Source organism: Grus americana, chromosome 12 (assembly GCF_028858705.1).
Source record: "Grus americana isolate bGruAme1 chromosome 12, bGruAme1.mat, whole genome shotgun sequence".
Taxonomy (NCBI): Eukaryota; Metazoa; Chordata; class Aves; order Gruiformes; family Gruidae; genus Grus; species Grus americana.
This window is the reverse complement of record NC_072863.1, coordinates 9,698,800-9,718,837: the sequence shown is the minus strand read 5'-3', so window position 1 is coordinate 9,718,837 and position 20,038 is coordinate 9,698,800. Positions and strand designations below refer to the sequence as shown.

Genomic DNA, 20,038 nt, shown 5'->3' with positions numbered 1-20,038 from the left:
CTTGAGACTCTTATTCTGATGTTTGGTCTTCCTGAGAGGGAGTCACAGCTTTCTGCATGTAGTTTTCATATGATGTATCCTTCCCATTGCTTCTATTTTCCTTTTGTTTTCATGCTTAGCTCAAAAAAACAGCCTCGCTGTTTTCTGGTCTTCCATGGCTTCTTAGCTCAGTTGAGTAGGATGCTGATGTGCCCTTGCTGGCACCACACCAAGCTCATAACCTTAGTAGGAACCTTTTGCTTCTGACTCGATAAACAAGGGGTGGGTGTTCTGAGGATGATTTTATTTCCTGTCAAGTGACCCATCACAGCACTCTTCTCAGCCTCTTGGCAAACGCTCTGGTTCTCAGAGCTGCTCTTAATCTAGCAAACCAAAGGCAGAAATGACACCGCTGTCAAGAGCGGGCCCCCAGTCATCAGTGTTGCGTTGGTTCATGCTCCCTGCTGTGCCCAGCCTGCTCTGAGGAAGCACAGGGGACAGGGGCTCTTCTCAGCAGGCAGGATGATCCGGGTTACCCCATTCTGTGACGAGCATTGTTGTGTTACCTGTCCTCTCACAGCCAGGTGAATGACACCTAATGATTTTACTTACCAGTATAGCCATGGCCCAGCTCATCGCAGTGCAGTTGCTGGAGCTGCATGGTGTGATGATTTGAAGTGGTTGGTAAAATCTCTGCAGGAATGTGCATGGGTGTGGGGATAAGGAAGTGATCCTCAGTGCGCTGCAGCTGGAATTGTGTGTCACCATGCTTTTTGCTTCTTCATTTAGACAGATTTGGAAAAGCTTTCTGCTTGTGAAAATGCTAATTCTCCAGCTCATAAACTCTCTCTTTTTTTTTTTTTCCTGTCCCTCTTCTAATAGATATTTGGTAATTAAAAATAAACTTTTAGATTTATTTTGCCTCTGGTGTAAAAAATCAGAGCAGTGTTTAATATGCAATGGTGTCTGCTGCCCCTTCAGTGAACTGCTAAAAAGGAGAACAATAATTGGCTTGCATGCTTTAAAAGTTGCAAATAACATTTTGAACAGTTTGGATCATAATAGCTGTATTCATTACCCCCTACAGATTGGCTCTCATAATCTAAACAATTTCTCTATATGTTTTGTGACTGACAGCATGCCTATAATTCCAGTGAAGTCCTTTGAAATAGTATTTAATCAGCCATATGGCAGAATATCTGTAAATTCCTTAAGGGTATGACTACATGGCAACTCTATCCAATTCAGTATCTTGCTGTGAAGACATGGCACACAATAAAATAAATAAAAATATTTAAAAATAAGGTTTTAATGTACAAGACATAAAGGATCAATAGTTCCCTACCTCTACTATAATTTCAAATCGTCATCCTTAAAAACAGTGGGCAATGACGAAGTAACAAGGACTAGGAATTAATGTTCGTCCTAAGGAACCTTCCTTCCACATCCTTACTTCTTGCTTTTGCAGGCAGGCAATGGGATCATGGCCTTTATAATCAAAGCACTTTCCTATAGCAAAACCAATAGGTTGGAGATGCTCAGTAATAAGATCTCATCCTGGATCCAGCTTATCCTTACAGGAACACAGCTAGTATAGCAGGGATACACCTTGGGCAGAGCCACATGGAGATCACCAGTCTAATGGGCTGGTGCTCCATTTGGCACCGAGCCTCCCCGGGGTAGTGCTGTTAGAAATGCCCAGTAACTTCGTCTAGAGGCTGGCTGCCTGTGGGTGAGCCCCAGCACCGCTGTGCCCTTGCTGGGCAAACCGCTGCTGCATCCCTGGAGCCCCATCAAGGGAGCATCCCCTGCAACTGTGGTGGGGCCGGGGAGCACCTCCCCGGAGCAGGCGCGGTCCGCGGCAGTGCCAGGCCGTGGCACCGCACCAGCCTGGGAGCTGCTGGCTGTCCCCGCAGAGCCCCAGCCCGGGCTTTGTGTGCCGGCGCAGGATAGATGTCCGGCGGAGGGAGGACAGGCGGCGGGGGGAGCGCGGCACACGGGGCAGCCGGCCCCGGGGCGGCACCTGCCGCGGGGACAAAGCGGGGCCGGGCCGAGCAGCGACCCTCCCCGCCCCCGTCCCCGCCCAGCGGCTCCGCCCGCCGGCGGGGAGGCAGCAGCCCGCGGCTCGGCTCAGCTCAGCTCAGCTCAGCTCAGCTCAGCTCGGCGCGGCGCCGCAGCGGTCGGTGCGGACCATGTCGCCATGTCGGAAGTGAGGAAGTTCACGAAGCGGCTCAGCAAGCCGGGCACGGCCGCCGAGCTGCGGCAGAGCGTCTCGGAGGCAGTACGCAGCTCCTTCGTCCTGGTGAGCGCGGCGGGGCTCGGGGCGGCTCGGGGGGCGCCGCGGCCGGGAGCCCCGTCTGGCCCGGCTCGGCCCGGCTCGGCCCGGCTCGGCTCGGCTCGGCGGTACCTTGGGCAGCTCCCGGGCGGGGCCGCGCCCGGCCCGCGGGACAGGCGGCACGGCGCTAGGCGGGCAGCGGGGAGGCGCCCGGCAGCGGCTGGGGAAGGGGCAGAGGTGGGCAGGGGATGCGGAGAGCGGGGGAAGAGGAAAAGGAAAGGGCTGGGCGGGGGATGGAGAAGGGGCAGAGCAGGGATGCGCAGGGCACGGGGTTGGGAAGCGCTGGGCAAGGGATGGGCAGGGCGCGGCTGAGCAAGGCAGGGGATGGGGATGAGGAAGGGGAAGGGCAGGGCAGGGGCAGAATGCCTTCTTTGGGTTCCCCTCCGTATGTGTTGTGTCACGCCATTCCCACCTTCCACCCCACTTGCCACCTGCCGTCACTGTGCCCGTCTGAGCGCAGTTTGGAGATGTGAGGATCGCAGGGAACTGGCACTTTTAATGCCTGGGCTTAGTTAGTGCTTGTGTGGTGGGAGCGGGAATTAATGAGAATCCATCTATGCAGAGCAATGAGAAAACAGGTATTGGAGCTCACGCGTTTTAGGGTGCAGACAATATAAAACTGGCAAATAAATAGGGCAGGACTGAAGGGCACAGCCTGGCAAGGTGAGAGAGAGACACGGGCATTGGTGTGAGCGGGGAGCCCAATGTATCCCAGGAATCACGCTCAAATGTCTGGGGTGAAAGTCACATGCTTTGTCAGATGCATTTCATCCCTGCGTGTGGGATGCTGCAGCAGGTTGTCTTTGTTGTGCTCACAGCTGTGCAAATGTTGGCTGCTGTACCCTAGGTGGATGCTGGGGTCAGTTCAGAGCTTCCCTGGGCTTTGTTGGATGTATTTCACTGTTGTTCATTGAATTATTCTAGCATGTAATCAACTTTGACCTTGACTTTGATGGAAGGTTAGTCAATGGGATATGCAGAAAGTGCAGTACAAGTTCAGTGAATAATTCCTATTAGTTTTCTACTGTCAGCATGCGCTGTTAAATAAATGGAAGCTTTTAAACAATTCTTTTAAAAACAGAGTTTTCTTGCAAATATTCTGATTTCTAAAGCTGTAAAAAGCCATGGTGATAATCCAGTCTGATTTCCTAGTGCCACGGCTATTGCTTTCTATGTGCACTTGTTCAGGGATCCTTACGGGCTTCCACGTGATTTGCTTTCCTTCTTTCATCAACAATACATAGGGACAAATGCTTTGTACAAGCTGATGGAACGTCTCATTAAAAATGAAATTGTTTGTGTAGGACCCGAAGAGCTTTGATATCCTACAGGCAAATGGTTACTCAGTGCCTGTGCCAGGTGCCTTCTGTCAGAGAGGGAAGGGATGGGTGGGACTGCAGATGAAAATAAATAAAACCCTGACAGCAACCCAAAGGAGCCGGCAGAGTCCAGCATCCATCAGCAGCCGCTCTCTTTCAGATCCTCTCTAGGGTTTCATTGACCACACCGTCCCTGCCAGCTCGCTTTCTCTTTCTGACAGGCAAATCCCCCAGAGCTGCTGTGCTGCTTAGTGTTTGCAGCCAAGCGCCGGAGGAGGGTGAGGGCAGGTGTTTCTGATTCCTAGGTCTTGGCAGAGTTTCCTGCTTTCGACAGTTCAGCAGCAAGGGATAAATCCCTTCTGCATCATTAGGAAGAGCTGTAAGACACTGCAGTGTTCAGGGAGTGGGGAAGGAGGTGGCATAAGCTTATAGGACTGTCTCAGATGGCACTTTGGCCGCCCTCAGTGATTAAGGATGAGGTTCATGCTTTCCAGGTTGCTCCAAGGAAAAGGTGGCTTCTCTCCGTCTACCAGGTCGTCGTCCTTGTGAGGAATGGATATCTATGGGCTGCTGTGCTGGCTGTCAGGAGGGTGGAGAGGGCATCTCGGGAAATGATGGTGGGGAGAGAAGGAGAGTGAAAAGCCATAGTTTCTGATCCTGCTCCCAAGGCAAGGCTTAGCCTTGGTGCTGATGAGCTGGGCAGCTGCAGAGCGTGGCATGAGCGCAACCCCTACCCGTCTGCCCCCTCCTTGCCCCAGCATCGGGTGTGTGCCAGCAGGCTGCAGTCCCACTCTGCCTCAGCCTGGGGCAGAGCTGAACTCAGCAGTGCCCCTGGGAGGCATGGAGTGGTCGATGGGTACATGGGAGCCGGGGCTGGTGCTTGGTAAGTGGATGGAGCAGGCTGGCAACATGCGGTGTGGTGTCTCCCGGGGTGTCAGGAGCTGGGGCTTTCTGGCCAGTCTGGCAGACTGGAGTTGCACTAGGGACCTTGCTTGGCAGGTCCCATTCCCCTCCTGCAGCCTGGACACAGCAGGTGACGTTAAGTCAGTAAGAGCATGTGAGTAGTTTAGTATTCCCCGGGATCCTGGGGACACCCTGCCTGTCCCTCAGTGATCCTGTCGGGTACCTTCGCTGTCTGCTTGCCTTGGGGCAGTCATAGCTCAGACCATGAGGATTGGTGGTGGTGAACATGGATGAGATGAAGGGGTGAGGAGCAGAGATCATGCTGCATGTACCAGAGCTCACAACTTCAGCTGCAAGAGGAGTAGGCACTCCAAGGCTCTTCCAGTGCATAGATTGAGCTCAGCTTTTTGGGCATTCAAGGCACTCCCTTGAGACAAGGAACTGTCTAGAGTAAGAAGTCATTTGTAGTCAGTGAATGAAATACTTGTAAATGAAAATGTCTCAGTGAGGAAAGCTTTAATGTCGTGGAAGTGGTCAGCTTGTATGGAGTCATAATTTGTGTGTTAAGAAGATGCATCTTCAGCCAGGAGCACCGTGCTCCTGCGCAGCCAGTCTGAGCAAGCATGATGTCTGGTACAATGCAGCTCTGAAAGTGCTGTCCTGCAGGTGCAGTGAAGCTCATGGTGTGTTGTTTCTGTTCCTGGTTTTCCGTTTATGCTTGTGTAGTACCAAGAGAATATTTACGCTTCTCTTTGGTGCTCAAAGCTGCAGTGAAGTTGGTGGGAGTTTGGTCGGTGACTTCCATCAGAGCTTCGCTCTTCTGTACCTGTGAAAGGGGAGCATTGCATATGGTGGTGGTCAGACAGCAGCTAAGGGAGGCCATCCCTTTCCAAGGTGTCCTGGGGTGCCCGTGACCTACCCTTTGCCCTTTGGTCCAGCTGCTAGGATGCAGTCAGTGCTGTTCTTGCCATGGTATAAGCTGTAATCCGGAGCCGTAGCAGTGAAAGTAAGCATAGGCTGTGGCTCAAAGGCACTTTGGTCTCTGTGGATGGGGAAGGATGAATTGCAGCTTTCACTTGGGGCTCTTTTGTTCCTTCTTACTGCACTGGTGTTCCCAGCATCCTGGCTGTCGTTCTGGCCTTGCATCATGTTCACAGACAGGCTGCATAAGGGAGGTCTTGGCGACAAAAAAGAGTTCAGTGGGAATCCCTTGAAAGCACGCACAGCCCTGCGGAGTGGAGTCGGGAGCACCAGGGGTGCCGCAGGCAGCCAGGGCGGTGGGAACCCTGGTTCTCTGTGTGCACTTTTCTTTGCAAAGCTGTAGGGCAGATTGTATCAATTTCAGCTTTGAATGGTCCCTGATGTGTGCTGCTGATTATAACTCATGGATGGAGTTTTGGCAGAATAACTGACCAACAAGGTCACTGTTTAAATAAACAGACAAATTTAGCAAAAGCATTAAGTTGGCAGGTGGGATAAATGACACGCTAAAAGATGAAGGAAAATTTTAAGATTAGGTTAAAGAGAGGAACAGTCAAAGCCTAAGTGTGATAACTTAAACCATTCTTAACCAAGAGATTACCTGCAGTTTAAACCTTGGGACACCGGAAGTAAAATACTGTGTTAGAAGTGCAACCTCAGAGCCGGAATACAAAGTGCTGATGATACCTGAGGAGAGACATCTGGGCTAGACCTCGAGGAGAGCAGTCAGGGCCCTTTTGGCAGTGGATAGACATGGGTGATTTTGGCTCAGACCTTCAGTGCAATCTCCCTCCTCCCGTCCTCTCCACCCTCAGGATGTTGCTGACTATTAATGGGAAAGTCGTGCGGCAAGGGAGGAGAAACCTGCACCAAGGCGCTCACTGACATGGGACCCGGGCAGCCCTGGTAGCGCTGCAAGACAGAGCTCAGCCCTTGCCAGGAGGATGCATGCACACCTGGTGTGCAGTCCCCTGGTCTGGCAGAGGTGCCGTGCACCTCTCCTTCACTCCATCTTTTCTTTCCCCCTGAAAGTGTTGTAGAGTTGAGCAGTTTAAGAGCATGCACACGTGTGAATGAGATCTGTAATCTTGGGTCTGGTGGCACTGCCAGGAAAATAGCAAAGGTTTTACCTTCTGCCTCAGGACCCGAATCAGCTGCATATGGTCACTTGTTTCCCAGCATGCATGTAAGGCCAAGGCTGAGCCGGAGCCTCCCTCTGCCTCCCCTCTCTCTCCGGGAGCGATGTGCTTGGCAGCGGCTGGGCCCCCGCAAGGAGAGGACTGTGTCTCAAGCCAGTTGTGAGTTTTCCAAAGGTGTCATTCTCTGTGTCGTGACAGAGAAAGAAAATGTGTGGGAGGCATGAGATCAGAGGGGTGAGTACTTGACAAAACCCAGACAATCCACTTTCCCACAGTGCTGCCAAAACTAGTCATCTGGTGGCAATTCTGTGTCTCCCGCAATTACTCTGATTTTCTTTAGATCATTTCTATACAGATTAACTGAAGATACATTTACTGCTTCGCCATAGAGATTTACAAAGGATGCAAACCTGGAGCACCTTATCGGAGAAGGAGCAGCTGCACAGGCTTTGCCCACATTGAGTGTCGGCCAGCCGAGCGGTGCGTCCCTGGGCAGCTTGGGTGCAGCTTGGTGGCACCCAGACACGCTCACAGCTCTTGGCCACACATCTGCCAGCACATGAACTCCCAGCAATTGCAGTGTGGGAGAACCTCTGCCTGCAAACAACTGCATCGATTCTTGCCAAGGTATTCAAACCGTGTCTGCTCTCCTGTGTTACATGGTGCTGTGGGATGTGCTCCCTTGAAACCTCACCGTGAGGCGGCAGGCAGCGTGCCAGGAGAAGATGGGTTTTCTTTGATCCTGGCTGGGCTTGTAGGGGTGGCTCAGTTTCAAGCAGACGCAAAAAGGAGATAAAAAGCTCCTTAACAGTGATTATTAAGAAGGTTCTGACTGGAGGCAAAAAGGCATTTTGTTCTTTCTGTGGTTTTTTTTTCTGCTTAAACTATATTATTAGTGTCTGAATTTATACTCATGCAGAATATATCAGCTTTCTGCATAGAATCCTCTTTTAATAAGCTAAATTCACTTTGATCAGTGTGAAGACTGTTTATATGCAGCATTTGTAGTGATCTTGGTGCTCAAGAGAGACACGGAATATATGCATGTTCCCCCTCGGGTGCAGCCAATACGCTGTGTTTGCATAATTTACATAGAAAAAGAGACATATATGAGACATGGGAGGAAATTCTGCCTGTGCGTGCATAAGTGGGTGGGAGTTTTGCTGTCAGTTCAGCTAGGGCAAGTTTGCCTGCTGCAGCAGGGTGTCTCCGGAGTTGGCCACCATGCTTGCTCGGTGACTTCTGTGGAAGTGCTTACGGGGAGATTATTGCTCACAGCGGCTTATTCAAGAAAATACTTAAATGCATTCTTAAAATTAATCACATGCTCTCCTGAATTGGGGCTCGTGTGCTGTAAGGGGCTGAATTTAGCTCAGTGCTGGCTGAGTGCTGTGGCACAGCCCCGGGCAGCGCGTGCCGTGGAGGTGGCCTGGTTTGCTCCTGCCTGAGCACACACCGGTTGTGCAGTGGATGCAGGGCACCATTTTACAGAGAGAAACAAGGCCCCAGGTACACTGTGCAGCTATTTGGGGCCACTTAGCAAATCTCCAGCATGCGTCCTACCAATACCCAGTCCAGAAGAGATGGAGCAATACCTTGCTCCCCCACGCATGCCTATGCACTGAGGAATGGGTACTATAGGATGAGCTATAGTCAATGTGTCCATTTCTTGAGGTTTTTGGAGGCTATGACAAGCTTTTGATGGGTGCTAAATGCTTCCCAAGGCATCATTTAAATATATGTGTCCTCTTGCCCATTATAGGAAAGCTCTAGAAAGAGAGCAAAGCATCCAGCCCTTACACACGTGTGTGTATACCTCTTACCACATTTTGCCAGTCGTGTGGCCGGGGTTGTAGCACTTGCTGGGCAGGCTGAGAGTGGTTTGTTCTGTGCCAAGGACAGTATCATGAAAATGCAGGTGTCCCTGCACTGACAGCATCTGCCCCGACCTGCCACCGTCAATGCAATGAAATGCCTGGAACAGATGGTTGTTGGTGGTGCCTGCAGCTAATGCCAGCAATGCGGCTGGGGATTTGGTGCACTCAAAATCCAGTGAGGGGATGGCTCACAGGCTTTGTTTCAACCTTTTCTGGTATCTGGAGATATTTGCAGAGCACCTCCAGGACCAGGAGCGTTTGAATCTGGACTACCTGCTGTGGTGCAGATTGCAGCATCCTTTTATATATGCAGCTTGGTAGCTTCTACAGCATTTCACTTAGCCCTTTGCACACTGATTTATTACCTCTGATGATGCAAAATTACACAAAGCTTTTGACATTTCTGTGGCCTGAGAATGCATGGCACAGTCACACACAGCGGCTGAACAGCAGCCAGGCTTGGGGCACACGTGTGCTTTGGCTTCCCCGGTTAACTGGCCTCCTCACTCCTGTTTTGTCCAAGGAAGAAAAGGGTAGTTTCATATGCCTTTGAGGGCATTACTGTCATTTCAGAAATGCTGGAGTATGTTTCCCTACCACCATCTCCCTCCATTTCTTTCATTCCCTTAAAAAGTACAAATCAAAGCTCTCCTTTGCTGGCTCCTCTTTCCTTCAGCACAGCCCTGACTTATCTTTACAGCTTTTCCCTGCCTCCCGCTGCTTCTCTAATGGGGTCAGGTCTGCTCATTCCTGACCCCTTTCTCACCCCTCTCTCCTTTCTTGCTGAAATGCAATTTTTTTTCTCCCCCCTACTAATATCTCCTGCCACAGGACTGTCCCTGGGGAGCAGCTGAAAGGAGACCCTGCCTGTTTCAGTCCAGAGCACTCCCTGCTCCATCATTCTGCTCCTGGCTCTGTGCTGGGTGACATCCTCAGAGCATGGGTGCAGCCAGAAAGACGACATCTCCCCTGTGCAGTGTTAGGAGCTGGTCATGTCAAAGTGCTGTACATTGCTCTCTGTAACAGCCATATATATATATATATATATAACCGTATTTTGGCAGTGGTCAGGAGCCTGGGATGTGGGTTGGACCTGCAGTGCAGTGTCTGTGTGGAGCAGAGCACATCTCCTGGCAGGTCTGGAGGAAGCCACGGCTCAGGATGGTGGCTGGCGCCACGGCTGCCAGGGCTCTGCCAGCCTGCCAAGCCGGTGGCTCTGCGGCTCAGCCCTCCGGGACAGAAGGTTAGCTGGAGCAGGGGCTGGAGGGAAGCCTTGGGCCAGCTGGAAAGGGGCCAAGGGGCAGGGGCACAGGGAGAGGAGAGGCTTGGCAGGGGCTGGGTTTATGACAGGGGCAGGTAGGAAAGGCACGGTCAGGAGAGGAGAAAGGAGCATCCATCTCTTGGAGGGAGATGATGCCCACAAAGCTGGTTTTCAGGGAGGCAAACCCAGCTGCCAACAGACAGCCGCTTTCTGTGGCAGTTTGGGGGTCCAGGCAAATTGCATTTGACTCAGACAGGTTTCCCTTGCAGTTTTGCCTTTTTCTCTGTGCCTGGGCAGCCCTAAGCACTCCCTTGTCCCTTTGCCCAGTGCTGGAGCTTGTATGGATGCCTTCATCTGGGGGAAACTTTGAAGTGCTTCTGTCAACAACAGCATTTTGATTGCGGGTGGGCTGAAGCATTGCACATCCCATCCATTGCACAGCCCACCCATTGCAGACCCTGTCCGCAAACCCTCCTGTGTTTGCTGGGGAGAAAAGAGTTTAACTTTGCAGCCGCTGCAGCCATCTGCAGCCTGAAGATGGAGATGAAGATGGAGCCTGAAGATGGGGGCTGAGACAAGCAACTTCCTGAGCTGGTTAAACCACCACTGACATCTCTGGGGTTTGACTGCTGCTGGGGTGTTTGCTGTATTGCTAAGGCAACCCAAAACTGTCTTGCGACTTCCTGCTCCGTTTTTCCCTGGCGTTGCTGTGTGGGCTGGGGCAAGTCACTTCACTGTTGCCTGGCTCGGTTCATGCCCCAGCAACGCCAAGGAGCGTTTCGCCTGCTCGCCTTTGGGGAGGGGCCGCGCAGTTGGCTTGGCCCTGTGCGCAAGTGGTTTCTTGACTGAAAAACAAGAGTTTTTAAGAGCAGGCAGGAAAGGGAGGGGTTCTGCTTATGTGCAATTAATTGCTTTAAGATGTTCTGAAGCTGGCTATTCTGGAACTGGATGCTAAATATAAAACTGATACTACATAAATAAATGATGAAATACCAGTGACATCTGAAAAGCACTTTGGGATGCTCCAGTTAAGAACTTATATAAATAACATATATTATTGTCATTGTAATTACTATTTTCCTTTTTTAGCGTGCCTGTGCTTACAGAATGTTTTGAGAAGTCAGATCTGGCAGAAATTCAGCTGTCCCATAGAAACCAGTACCCTTTTGCCAATTTCTATTAATGCTATTATTTTCAGAGGAGAAAATCAAAGCTGTGCTGTGTTTTCATATCTCTGAAGCTCTGTGGCAGATGCTCAGCTGGATGCAGGTGCACATCTCTACTAACGTAGAGATACACTGATGCCTCCTTGTGCAGAAGGGCTGGATTTGAGCCAGGATGTACCTGTGCGGGCAGAGACACACAGGACTTCAGGTGTTGTATCTGGGGACTGGAGACACTGTGGCAGTCTGTACCGAGCTCTCAATGATGTCTCTCACACAGAAGCACTTGGTGATCCTGAGGAAGGTCAGGGCACAGAGGACAAGGGTACTGAAAGCAATCTCAGATGCTTGCCCTAATTCACTGCCCTGTGCAGGAGCAGTGCTGGATCACCTCAAATGTGTGCTTATGCCAAAGATGGGCCATGCCCCCAGCTACCATTCGCCTCCAACGATGCTTTTCCTATTGACTCTGTACTTGTTCAGGGCATCATTTTTGGAGGTGATGTGTGAAGGTGAAGTGCACATGGGCTGGAGCGACAGCACTGCCTTGCAGCCTGGGCCACTCAGGTTGGCTGTGAACTCTCACCGCTTCATTGCAACGCAGCTTCTTTCTGAGGGCTGTTTCCTTTGCTTAAGTGATTATGCAAGAATCTCGAGCTTTCAGGAAAAAATAATCCTGGCCCTTGTGGCTACAGAAGTAAGTTTCAAAATGTGATCTGCTAAAGGCTGTGTAGAGTCTACTTCTAAATAATTGGTAGGGAAATGAAGAACCGTACACTGATTATCCTGACTTCCTGTAATTTTTAAGCCAGTTTGAAGACATTTCGAGGCCTGAATTAGTTTTATTTGCCAGGCCTAAGCAGTAATGACAGGTGAATGTTCATATGTCTACACTGACATCAATTTTTTGACTGTTTCTTCAAGCCTTCTCTGAGCTGGTGTCTTGCACTGATGCCACTCTCAGAGACAGTGCTGATAACAGCAAAGACTTGCTTTGTCACTAGAGAATTGGGCATTACATTGAAAAATGAGACATCCAAGTTACAAAATACCCAGAACTCAGTATGCCCTTTGTAGTGCTCAGATGAAGTTCTGCTGCCACTGGGGGCCATCGAGGCAGGAGGAAGGAGGTGTGGGTCTGTGATATGCTTTTGCACAGGACTTGAGTGGAATGGAGGGAAGTGCAGGAGAGGGGGCAGGCTCTTGCTTCGTGCTTTTGGATGGAAAGTATGAGTCATTTTCACTGCAAGTGTTTTCTTGCAGGGTGCCAGGACTGTGCACCCACCCTCCCCTTCCCCGCCACATGGCTTTTTATTTCTCTGAGTATCCCGTAAGATGCAGACATCTCCATTTAATACAGAGCAGGGGGAGAGAGGGGCACAGCAGCCTTGTGCTGTCTGCACTGTTTCAGAGCTGGACCATGGTGCAGACTGGCATATAACTCCTGTATGGAGATGGGAATGTGGGGGGTCTCACCCAGACCCCCATCTAATGAGACCCCTGGAAATGATGTACGTGCAGCTATGTCTCCTGCTGTCTAGCCGCTGGGCTCCCGTAGCCCCATGTACCCACTTCTGGGTATAAAAGAGACAAAGTGAGTCCTGCAGTTTATTGTGGGGGTGCTGGGGACTGGGGAAGGGACAGTCTACTTGCCTGGACCGCAGCTGGGGATACATTTCTTTCCAGAGTATAGCATGAGCACTGCAGGGGAAAAAGGAGGTGCTGGGGTACCCTGCTAAGGCATCACCTAACAACTCCCTCCTCGGGGAGCCCACACTGCCCGAGGGAGGATCTGTTTGCTGCTGGGAGAGGAGAGCCCTCAGAGGGCTGGCATGCCATAGATCTGCTCCCGTGTGTTGGTGCGGTCTGCACAAGCCTGCATCCTGCTTTCTTCTTTCTGCTCTGGACTACAAAGCATCCACATGCATTCTTGTGCTGTGAGCGTCCCTGCAAGGCAGTGCTGCCAGCTTCGCTCTGGGATGCAGGATCTGGGTGAGCAGGGAGAGGGGTGCAGGATGGGCTGTCCTGCAGCAGGCAGTGCCTGCTGGGCAGCCTGGGCCCTGGGACCGTCACGCCGGAGCTGCCAGGAGTGCTGCTGTTTCGGGGGCTGCTCGCCCACTGCCTGCGATAGGGCTGTGCAGAGCCTTGCTCTGAGCTGTGCTGGCACCTGATCTCATCCTCTCAGACTCCTCCTCCTCACTTCACCCTTCTTCCCTTCCTGGTTGCCCATGGGGTTCCTCTCTCTTGTCTGTGTTGCACACCCACTCTGCCGTCACCTCTTGGGCTCCCTGTCCCCATCTGCTGCCTCTCACAGCTACACAGCCCCAGCTTTTGTGCAAGCCCCACTTGCCATGACACCTCCTCTGTTCTTACCTGCCTCCAGCGTGGCCCCATCCCAGCCACCCCTGCACAGCCTTGGACCAGCTCCTGACACCCTTCCCTCTCCCTGCTTCCCCTGCTGCTCCTCCTCCTCCTCCTCAGGAGGCATTCCTCCCTCGGCATGTCACAAAATGCTCAGTGTGTTCGTATGTCCATCCTACAGTCTGTCTCTCTCCTCTGTTCCAGGCACAGACGGTTCCCCTGTGTCTCAAGCTCAGTATTTTTGTATCTTCAGCACAGCCAGGATTCCTGTCAGGGCATTCCTCTTGTGTTTTTAAACTTCCTTCTCTCTGGCCAGCGTAAAAATAGTTTTGGCCTGCTCATACCCAGCTTTATTGACTATTTTTCATCCTTGTGGTTTTACCATAGCCCATCTCTGCATTGTGCCCAGGGCCCTGCTGTTACATCCAGCTGAGTGCTGGGTTTGCAGCAGGCTCACGGGCACAAGCTCCCCACCACCTGGCGAGAGCTGCTTCATTGCCTCCCTTCTGATTCCCTCCCAAAATGTGCCTTTGCTGAGCAGCCCACAAACCTCTTGGCAGCTGCAAGGCTACATCGTGTTGTGACTGTTGCCGTGTGTGCTGACTCACACTGTCTCCCTGTTTGCCCTTCCTCCTCTCATTTCTGTTTCCACCTCTGCCTTCTCTCCTGGGCTTCTGAATGCAAAGTCTTCAGGGCACAGACTTTATTCTGGCACAGGGTTATGGCAGTTTCAGGTGCTGGGCAGCCAAGCTCAGGATTTCCCACTTTTCATTGTTCTTTCTTATGCCCAGGTTCCTGGAATGACAAATTATGTGTGAATCTCAGCTTTTTAAAATGAAGCTCTGTAGCCTTCCTGCAAGCTTGAGTTACAGCGTGTATATGGAATCACACAGCAGTGGAGGAACTGGGCACAGAAAAAGCGAAGAGTCATAAATGTGTTATTTAAAAAAAAAAAAGGAAAAAAAAAAAGCCGTTAAAGACCACACAATTTGAAAGACCCCCTGACCCAAGATCTTTGAATCCCTGGCTTTAGAAAAGCTTTTCTATGGATAGAAATTCCTTGGTTCCATGTGCCCATACAGGTTGCCAAATGAGTTTTCCCAGTTCCCATTTAAATTCTCCCATGTACTGTCAAGTTTCATGAACAAAATAAAAGATGGGGAATTCTCTTTGCTGTCTGCGAGGTATCTTTGCATTTCTAGATTGTGCATTGCGGTGGGAAGTGGTCCCTCTCTGCCCTGGGCCGTTGCCAGTCTCGGAAGTGATGTGACTGTGACTAGTGTGTCTAAAGGGTAGTTGTACACTTCCTTTCCCCCCCCCCCCCCCCGTCCCTTTAGCTTTTAATAAATTCCCCAGAATTTAATCAATTCCCCTATTTTCTTTGTGTTTCACCTACTTGGTCCTTCGGGATTTGTTTTAAAATTTGGGCTTTGCCAGGCTTTGCACTTAAGTGCATTACAGGGTGGTAACAGATGAGTCAGTGAATAGACACTGTAAAGTGCTCACTGAATTTTGGGGAACAGTTGTACGGTCTGAGGAAATACATCTAAATGTATGTGTGGTCCATGCTATTTCCTCTTCTTTCTTTGGCTGCTCTAAAGAAAAATCACTTTTAATATTCGGCTTACTTGTGTGTCTCTAGCTGCTTTGCGCATGTGGATGCATGCGCTGGGCTGAGCTTCGTTTCTAGGAAGTGAGAAAACACCATGTCCTGGGTGCTGCCAAACCCGTGAGTTTTTCAGTGGAAGGCACGGAGGAAGCGTTGCAGGGCTGGCTGCGCAGGACAGAGATGGAGCAGCGTGTGTGTGTGCTGGCCGTTAGCACCGTCGGAAGCGAAAGTCGAGAATGGTGCAGGTCCTGTGCCAGGCTGGGGGTTGCTCTGGGCATGGCTTCCGCTGTGCAACGGAAAACGCCGTGGGGGCTCATGTTAATGCAAAGGACCGAGCAAATTGGTTAAAGCGGAGCCAAACCAGCTGGGTTTGCCCTCAAATTATTTTCTTCTCTGGATATTGTTTGTTTTAAATGAGAGCCAGCCTGAAAGGACTGAAAATACAAAAGCTTTCTGATGTTTTTCCTTTGGCTGCTGTTTTAAAAAAATCCTCAAATGAAACGTTTTTCTTTCACTTTCTGTACATTCACATCATTTGGATTATACCTGTTGTAATTCTGGGAGAAAAAGACCTCAGGAAAACATTAAAAACGTAATTAAAACATTGGCACATTTGTATGATGTACAAATGCAGAACACTAGAAGACAGGTGGCTACTGTTTTTCAGGCAATAAAAGTTAAAAAAGAAAAGTCCTTTCCTGTATTTCCTTCCATTAATATCTCCAGCTGTCATTGTGAACCCTTGTTTATAAAGCATATATAAGGAATTTTTTAGGCTTTGCATATGGATACAGAAAGATAACAACTTAATCTGGTGATTTCTATGCAGTGGGGTTTGTGTTCAGGCTGGCGGAGGGCGGCAGGACGAGCGGGACACTGAGGATGAGGACCTTTACTTGGGGTTTTCCTTGTGCAGAGCCTTGCGTTGGTGTTTGTGGGCGTGCTGCTGTCGAAGTAATTTCATTGAGTTTCCGGTTAAAATGCCAGCCAGCTTGCTTGCTGGTGGAGAGTCAGTACTCGAATAGATAGGCTGTTGTTTCGCCTGTGCCGTTGTCCGAGTGGAGCCTCATGACCCAGCCTGGGTGGGGGCTTGAGCGTGGCAGATGACCTTCTTCCTCGTGCTTCGCATGGCCCCGTGCTCAGGGGAGCAGCAGTCTCGGGGCACAAGCAGAGGGTGCAAGATGTGTTTTGGGGAACAGGCTGGTGTGGGGGACTTGAACCAGTGGGGTTTTTTTGAGAGGTGAGTGGGCTCATCTGGGAGGGTACACTGCTCTCCTGTTATCTTTTGATTTAAATCGTGTGTGTTTATGTTTTTCCACTATGAGGTCTTTCCCATGGGTCTTGATTTTTATCCAGTGCAGTGGGCTGCAGTGCTTTGGGCTGGGAGCTGCTGCCGGGTGTGCTCGGGGTGCTGCAACCACGGGGCTGCAGGAGAAGGCAGCTCACCCCAACCTGCCCACACTGCTGTTGCACAAGAGGTCAGAGGAACTCAAGGAGCATCACGGTGCACCCGTCTGCCTGCCCTGGGTGGACAGCTGCTGTATGTATGCCGGAGAACAGGATGGTTTTGGCAGCACCGCGTGTTTTTTTCCTGCAGAAATGGGTTGATTTTGTTGCTGGACTGGCAGCATTTCTTTGTACTTGCATATTGGCTTTCTCTGTGGAGGAATTTGTGGTTTCTAAGACTCTAATTGCTTTAGTGTAATAGTTCTTCCTCTGCTTTCATAATGACTTTGGTGGGTGCCATCTGCTGTTGTGACAGCACCGGGCAGAGCGAGGCTGAGCCCTGGATGCTGGGAGGTCTGCGCTTTAACCAAGCTCGTCAGAAAAACTAAGACTTTGAAATCTGATTTTCAGGGCTTAAAGATTTACCTGCAGCCCTGTTGGTACACTGGGCACTGGGCTGGGCCAAAGGGTGAAAAATATTTGTGATGGCTCCCTCCTTACTCTGCAGGTCTCTTTGCAGGGCCATGGGCATGCTTGGCCCCCCTGGGCAGGCAGCACGGTTTGGGATGGACAGAGGAGTCTGTGTTTCCTCAATGGCAGGCAGGGGACAGGCCACATCCTTTTGTGAGCAGCTGCTTTGCTCGCAAACAGCTTGACCTACATCTTTTGTCTTCACTTTACAGACATTGCTGGGGTTCCTGTTGTGGCCTTTGACAGCCTGTCTGTGTCATGCTGTCTGTGAGCACGGCTAACGTAACGCCATGCTGCAGGTGACGGAGGGCTGCTGTGTGCTAAAACAGGGAAATCACACAGCTTGGGTAAGGAGAGCTCTAGGGACTGCATTTCTAACAGCTCTGGAGGAGAAATGCCTGTCTGTGGGTGCTGCAAAGCCCATCGGGGTGACAGCTCTCTGCAGCCCTGCAGGCACACATCCCTCAGCTCCTGGAGCTCCCTGGGTCATTAACTGTGTGTCCTGGGACTCAGCATGGCCTCACGGGATACAGATCACAGCACCAGCCTGCACAGCATGTTTTGTCCAAAATCACTAAATCTGCAAGAATGGAAGGGCTGTAGTGAGTTATTTTAAGGAGTTTTTTCATATCTGTGGTGGGCAGTGCGGTACGGGTTTTGAAGCCTCTCATGGGAGGATGTGGGATCCTTTTCAGTCCTTACCCTTTAGTTGTCATCAAATCCCATGAGGATCACTGCCAGGACTTGGTCTTGCTGGTCATCAGAGATGTCAAAGCTAGAAAAGAAATGTTATCAAAACCCCAGCTTTTAAAAAGAACAACTTTAGAAACAGAGTCCCAGTTTCAGGTCCATGTTGCAAAATAAAAAAGGACTAAAGATATTGTGTAACTGGAAGACCTGAATTCTGCATACCCAAAGCCACTATTTTATGCTATAGTGATGTGAAAGGCTCTTAAAGGGAATCTAATTTACTATTACGGCTGCTGCTGGGGCGAGGTGAGATGGGGAGTTGGTGTAAGCAGCACTCAGGCTCATGGCGCTTCTGTAACCAGCTTACACTGCTGAGTTTTGCTGGGATTGCTGCGGTGATTAGCAGCGAGAAAAGCAAATTGGACAGGTCGGCAGAGAGCCGTACACCTGGTCTGTAGGGTCCTGCCTGGTCTCATGGGGTGGCCAAGCTTTGGGGATGCCTGGCCCCAGACCTGAAAATGGGAGAGCAGCTTGTGAATGTCCTGTTAATTCACATTAATTTGCAAAGCTTGGCCAATTTTCAGAAGCGCATAGTGTTATCCTGAAATAAGACCAGTGTTTCAGATGATTAACCAAATTCAATTAAGCATTTAAAGAGCATGAGACTGAGAGAAAAATGGGTTCCTTTTCTCTGTTTACCTGTTGGGTTTTAGGGACTCCTATTTTTCAGATGGTCTCTTTCTTTTTTATGAGATTTCTGTGCTGCTCAGGTCCTGGCTGCAGGAGCAAGAGGCGCTCCACGTGCAGCAGGGCTGGCAGCGTTTGCCACCTCGTGCCCCAAATCCCCCATGGCCGGGGGAGCCGGGCAGCAGCACCCGGGCACTCTGGCACCCAGCGTGGGCTTTCTGCTGAGCAACCCGCCGGTTGGGCTTCTACAATGGCTGCAGAGCTTCTGAGGTGCTAATGTGGCACTGAGGCTTACAAGGTTTCTTTCAGGAATGTGTGAGCAGTGAAGCAAAGCTTCCAGAGAGCAATTAAGAAGGAACTGTTTCAGATTCCATGCTGGATTCCTGCAGCATGGAAGAGAGGTGTTTTGAGTGCAAATCTGTCTGGGGCAGGAGGTATATCTTCTCCAGCCAAGAGTAAGAGCTTCTTTGTGGACAACCAGAAGCACAGCAGAGCAGGTGCTCCGCAAAAGGCTGTGCAGAAATCACTCTGCTCAGAGGCTTGCGTGGGACCCAGGCATTGTCTACATTAGTAAAACGGGCCTTAATTGGACATAGGCTCTGTGCTGCTCTCCATCAGAGAGATGCTGGATGTCGTTCTGCTGCTGGGATGCAGTCCTGGGAAACGCAGCATGAAAGGTACCCACCTTGCATTTATGATGTGCTGTGAGGAAAAGCTTTCATCTCGGTTTTGCTTTCAGAACACGCATCAGTCATGCACCTGGGACAGAGGAATGACCTCTGTTTGGTGGGGTTGGTCCTTTGGGTGAGAGAAGCCAGAGGCAGCCTAAGAGAGATGGCTGCTTTCACTGCTCCAGCCCAGTGGACCATCCAGGTCTGCTACAGAACCTGGATTTTAATTCTCTTTTTACCATGTACCAGAGTATGGCAAAAAAGGAAATAATTTTTTTTCTACAGTTCTTTGATGGTTGGGGTTTTTTTTTAAAGTGTTGGTGTATGAGAAGAAATCAGCATACAAAGATTGTCTGCAATGTTTCAGAAAAAAGTCAAAGCAAGATTAAAACATGACCATGGCCAAACAGCTCCTGCCTGGGGCCGTTACCCCCTTGCATGACAAATGTCTCCCCAAAGTCCCAGCACCAGCTCTACTTCAGTGGAGTTGAACTAGATGCTCAGTTGTCATTAAAGCAAAACCTTGGCTCACATTTGCTGCCAGGAGCTTGAAGACATTACCTAATGCATCGCAGAGACTCAGGAGCCAAAGGCGCAGGACTGAAACCCTTTGGCTATGATTGGTTTTGGAAAAGCAATGTTGATTTCTTGGTTTACCTCATGTATCATAGGTAATATTGAGCTGTTTGGATGCTCAGTGGTGCGGCTGTTTGCCCAGTGGTGCTGAGCTTTTGATCCTCATTTTGGATGCATTTTCTCAGGCTGCAGGTTTTGCAGTCCTCAGTGAGGGACCTTGTACTGATCTCATTTATAATTCAAGGAACAGGCTACGTGAATAGTTCATCCCAGCAAAACCATTCAGCTGGGGGGTAAGGTTTGCTGCTGATGGGGAAGCATCCAACGTTCCTCCTCCGAGGGTGGAGATCCCAAACACGCCATCCTGCCAGGGTTTCATCTCCAGAGGCACGTGCCATCCTGGCATCACACGGCTGTTTTGTAAACACTGCCCGTGGCACGGCCAGGCATCAACAGCTTTTTGGTCAAGATTCAAAACAAGGCAAAGTTGATGTATCTGAATTTGCTTCCACTTTTATGATGAACATTCATATTTATACAGAGTCATGGGTTTGCTTTTGGTGTAAAGTT

At 50.5% G+C, this 20,038-nt stretch overlaps 1 protein-coding gene across 4 annotated transcripts in view; it reads left to right on the top strand.

Annotated features, from left to right (window-relative positions):
• Window positions 1-2,097: 2,097 nt before the first annotated feature.
• Window positions 2,098-20,038, top strand: part of DOCK11 (dedicator of cytokinesis 11) — a 91,699-nt gene continuing 73,758 nt past the window's right edge. For all 4 annotated transcript variants that reach the window (XM_054839154.1, XM_054839155.1, XM_054839153.1 and 1 more), the window contains exon 1: window positions 2,098-2,281. In XM_054839154.1, coding sequence (XP_054695129.1) covers window positions 2,180-2,281 — 102 coding nt within the window. In that variant the 5' untranslated portion in view covers window positions 2,098-2,179. The remainder of the gene's footprint in view (window positions 2,282-20,038) is intronic.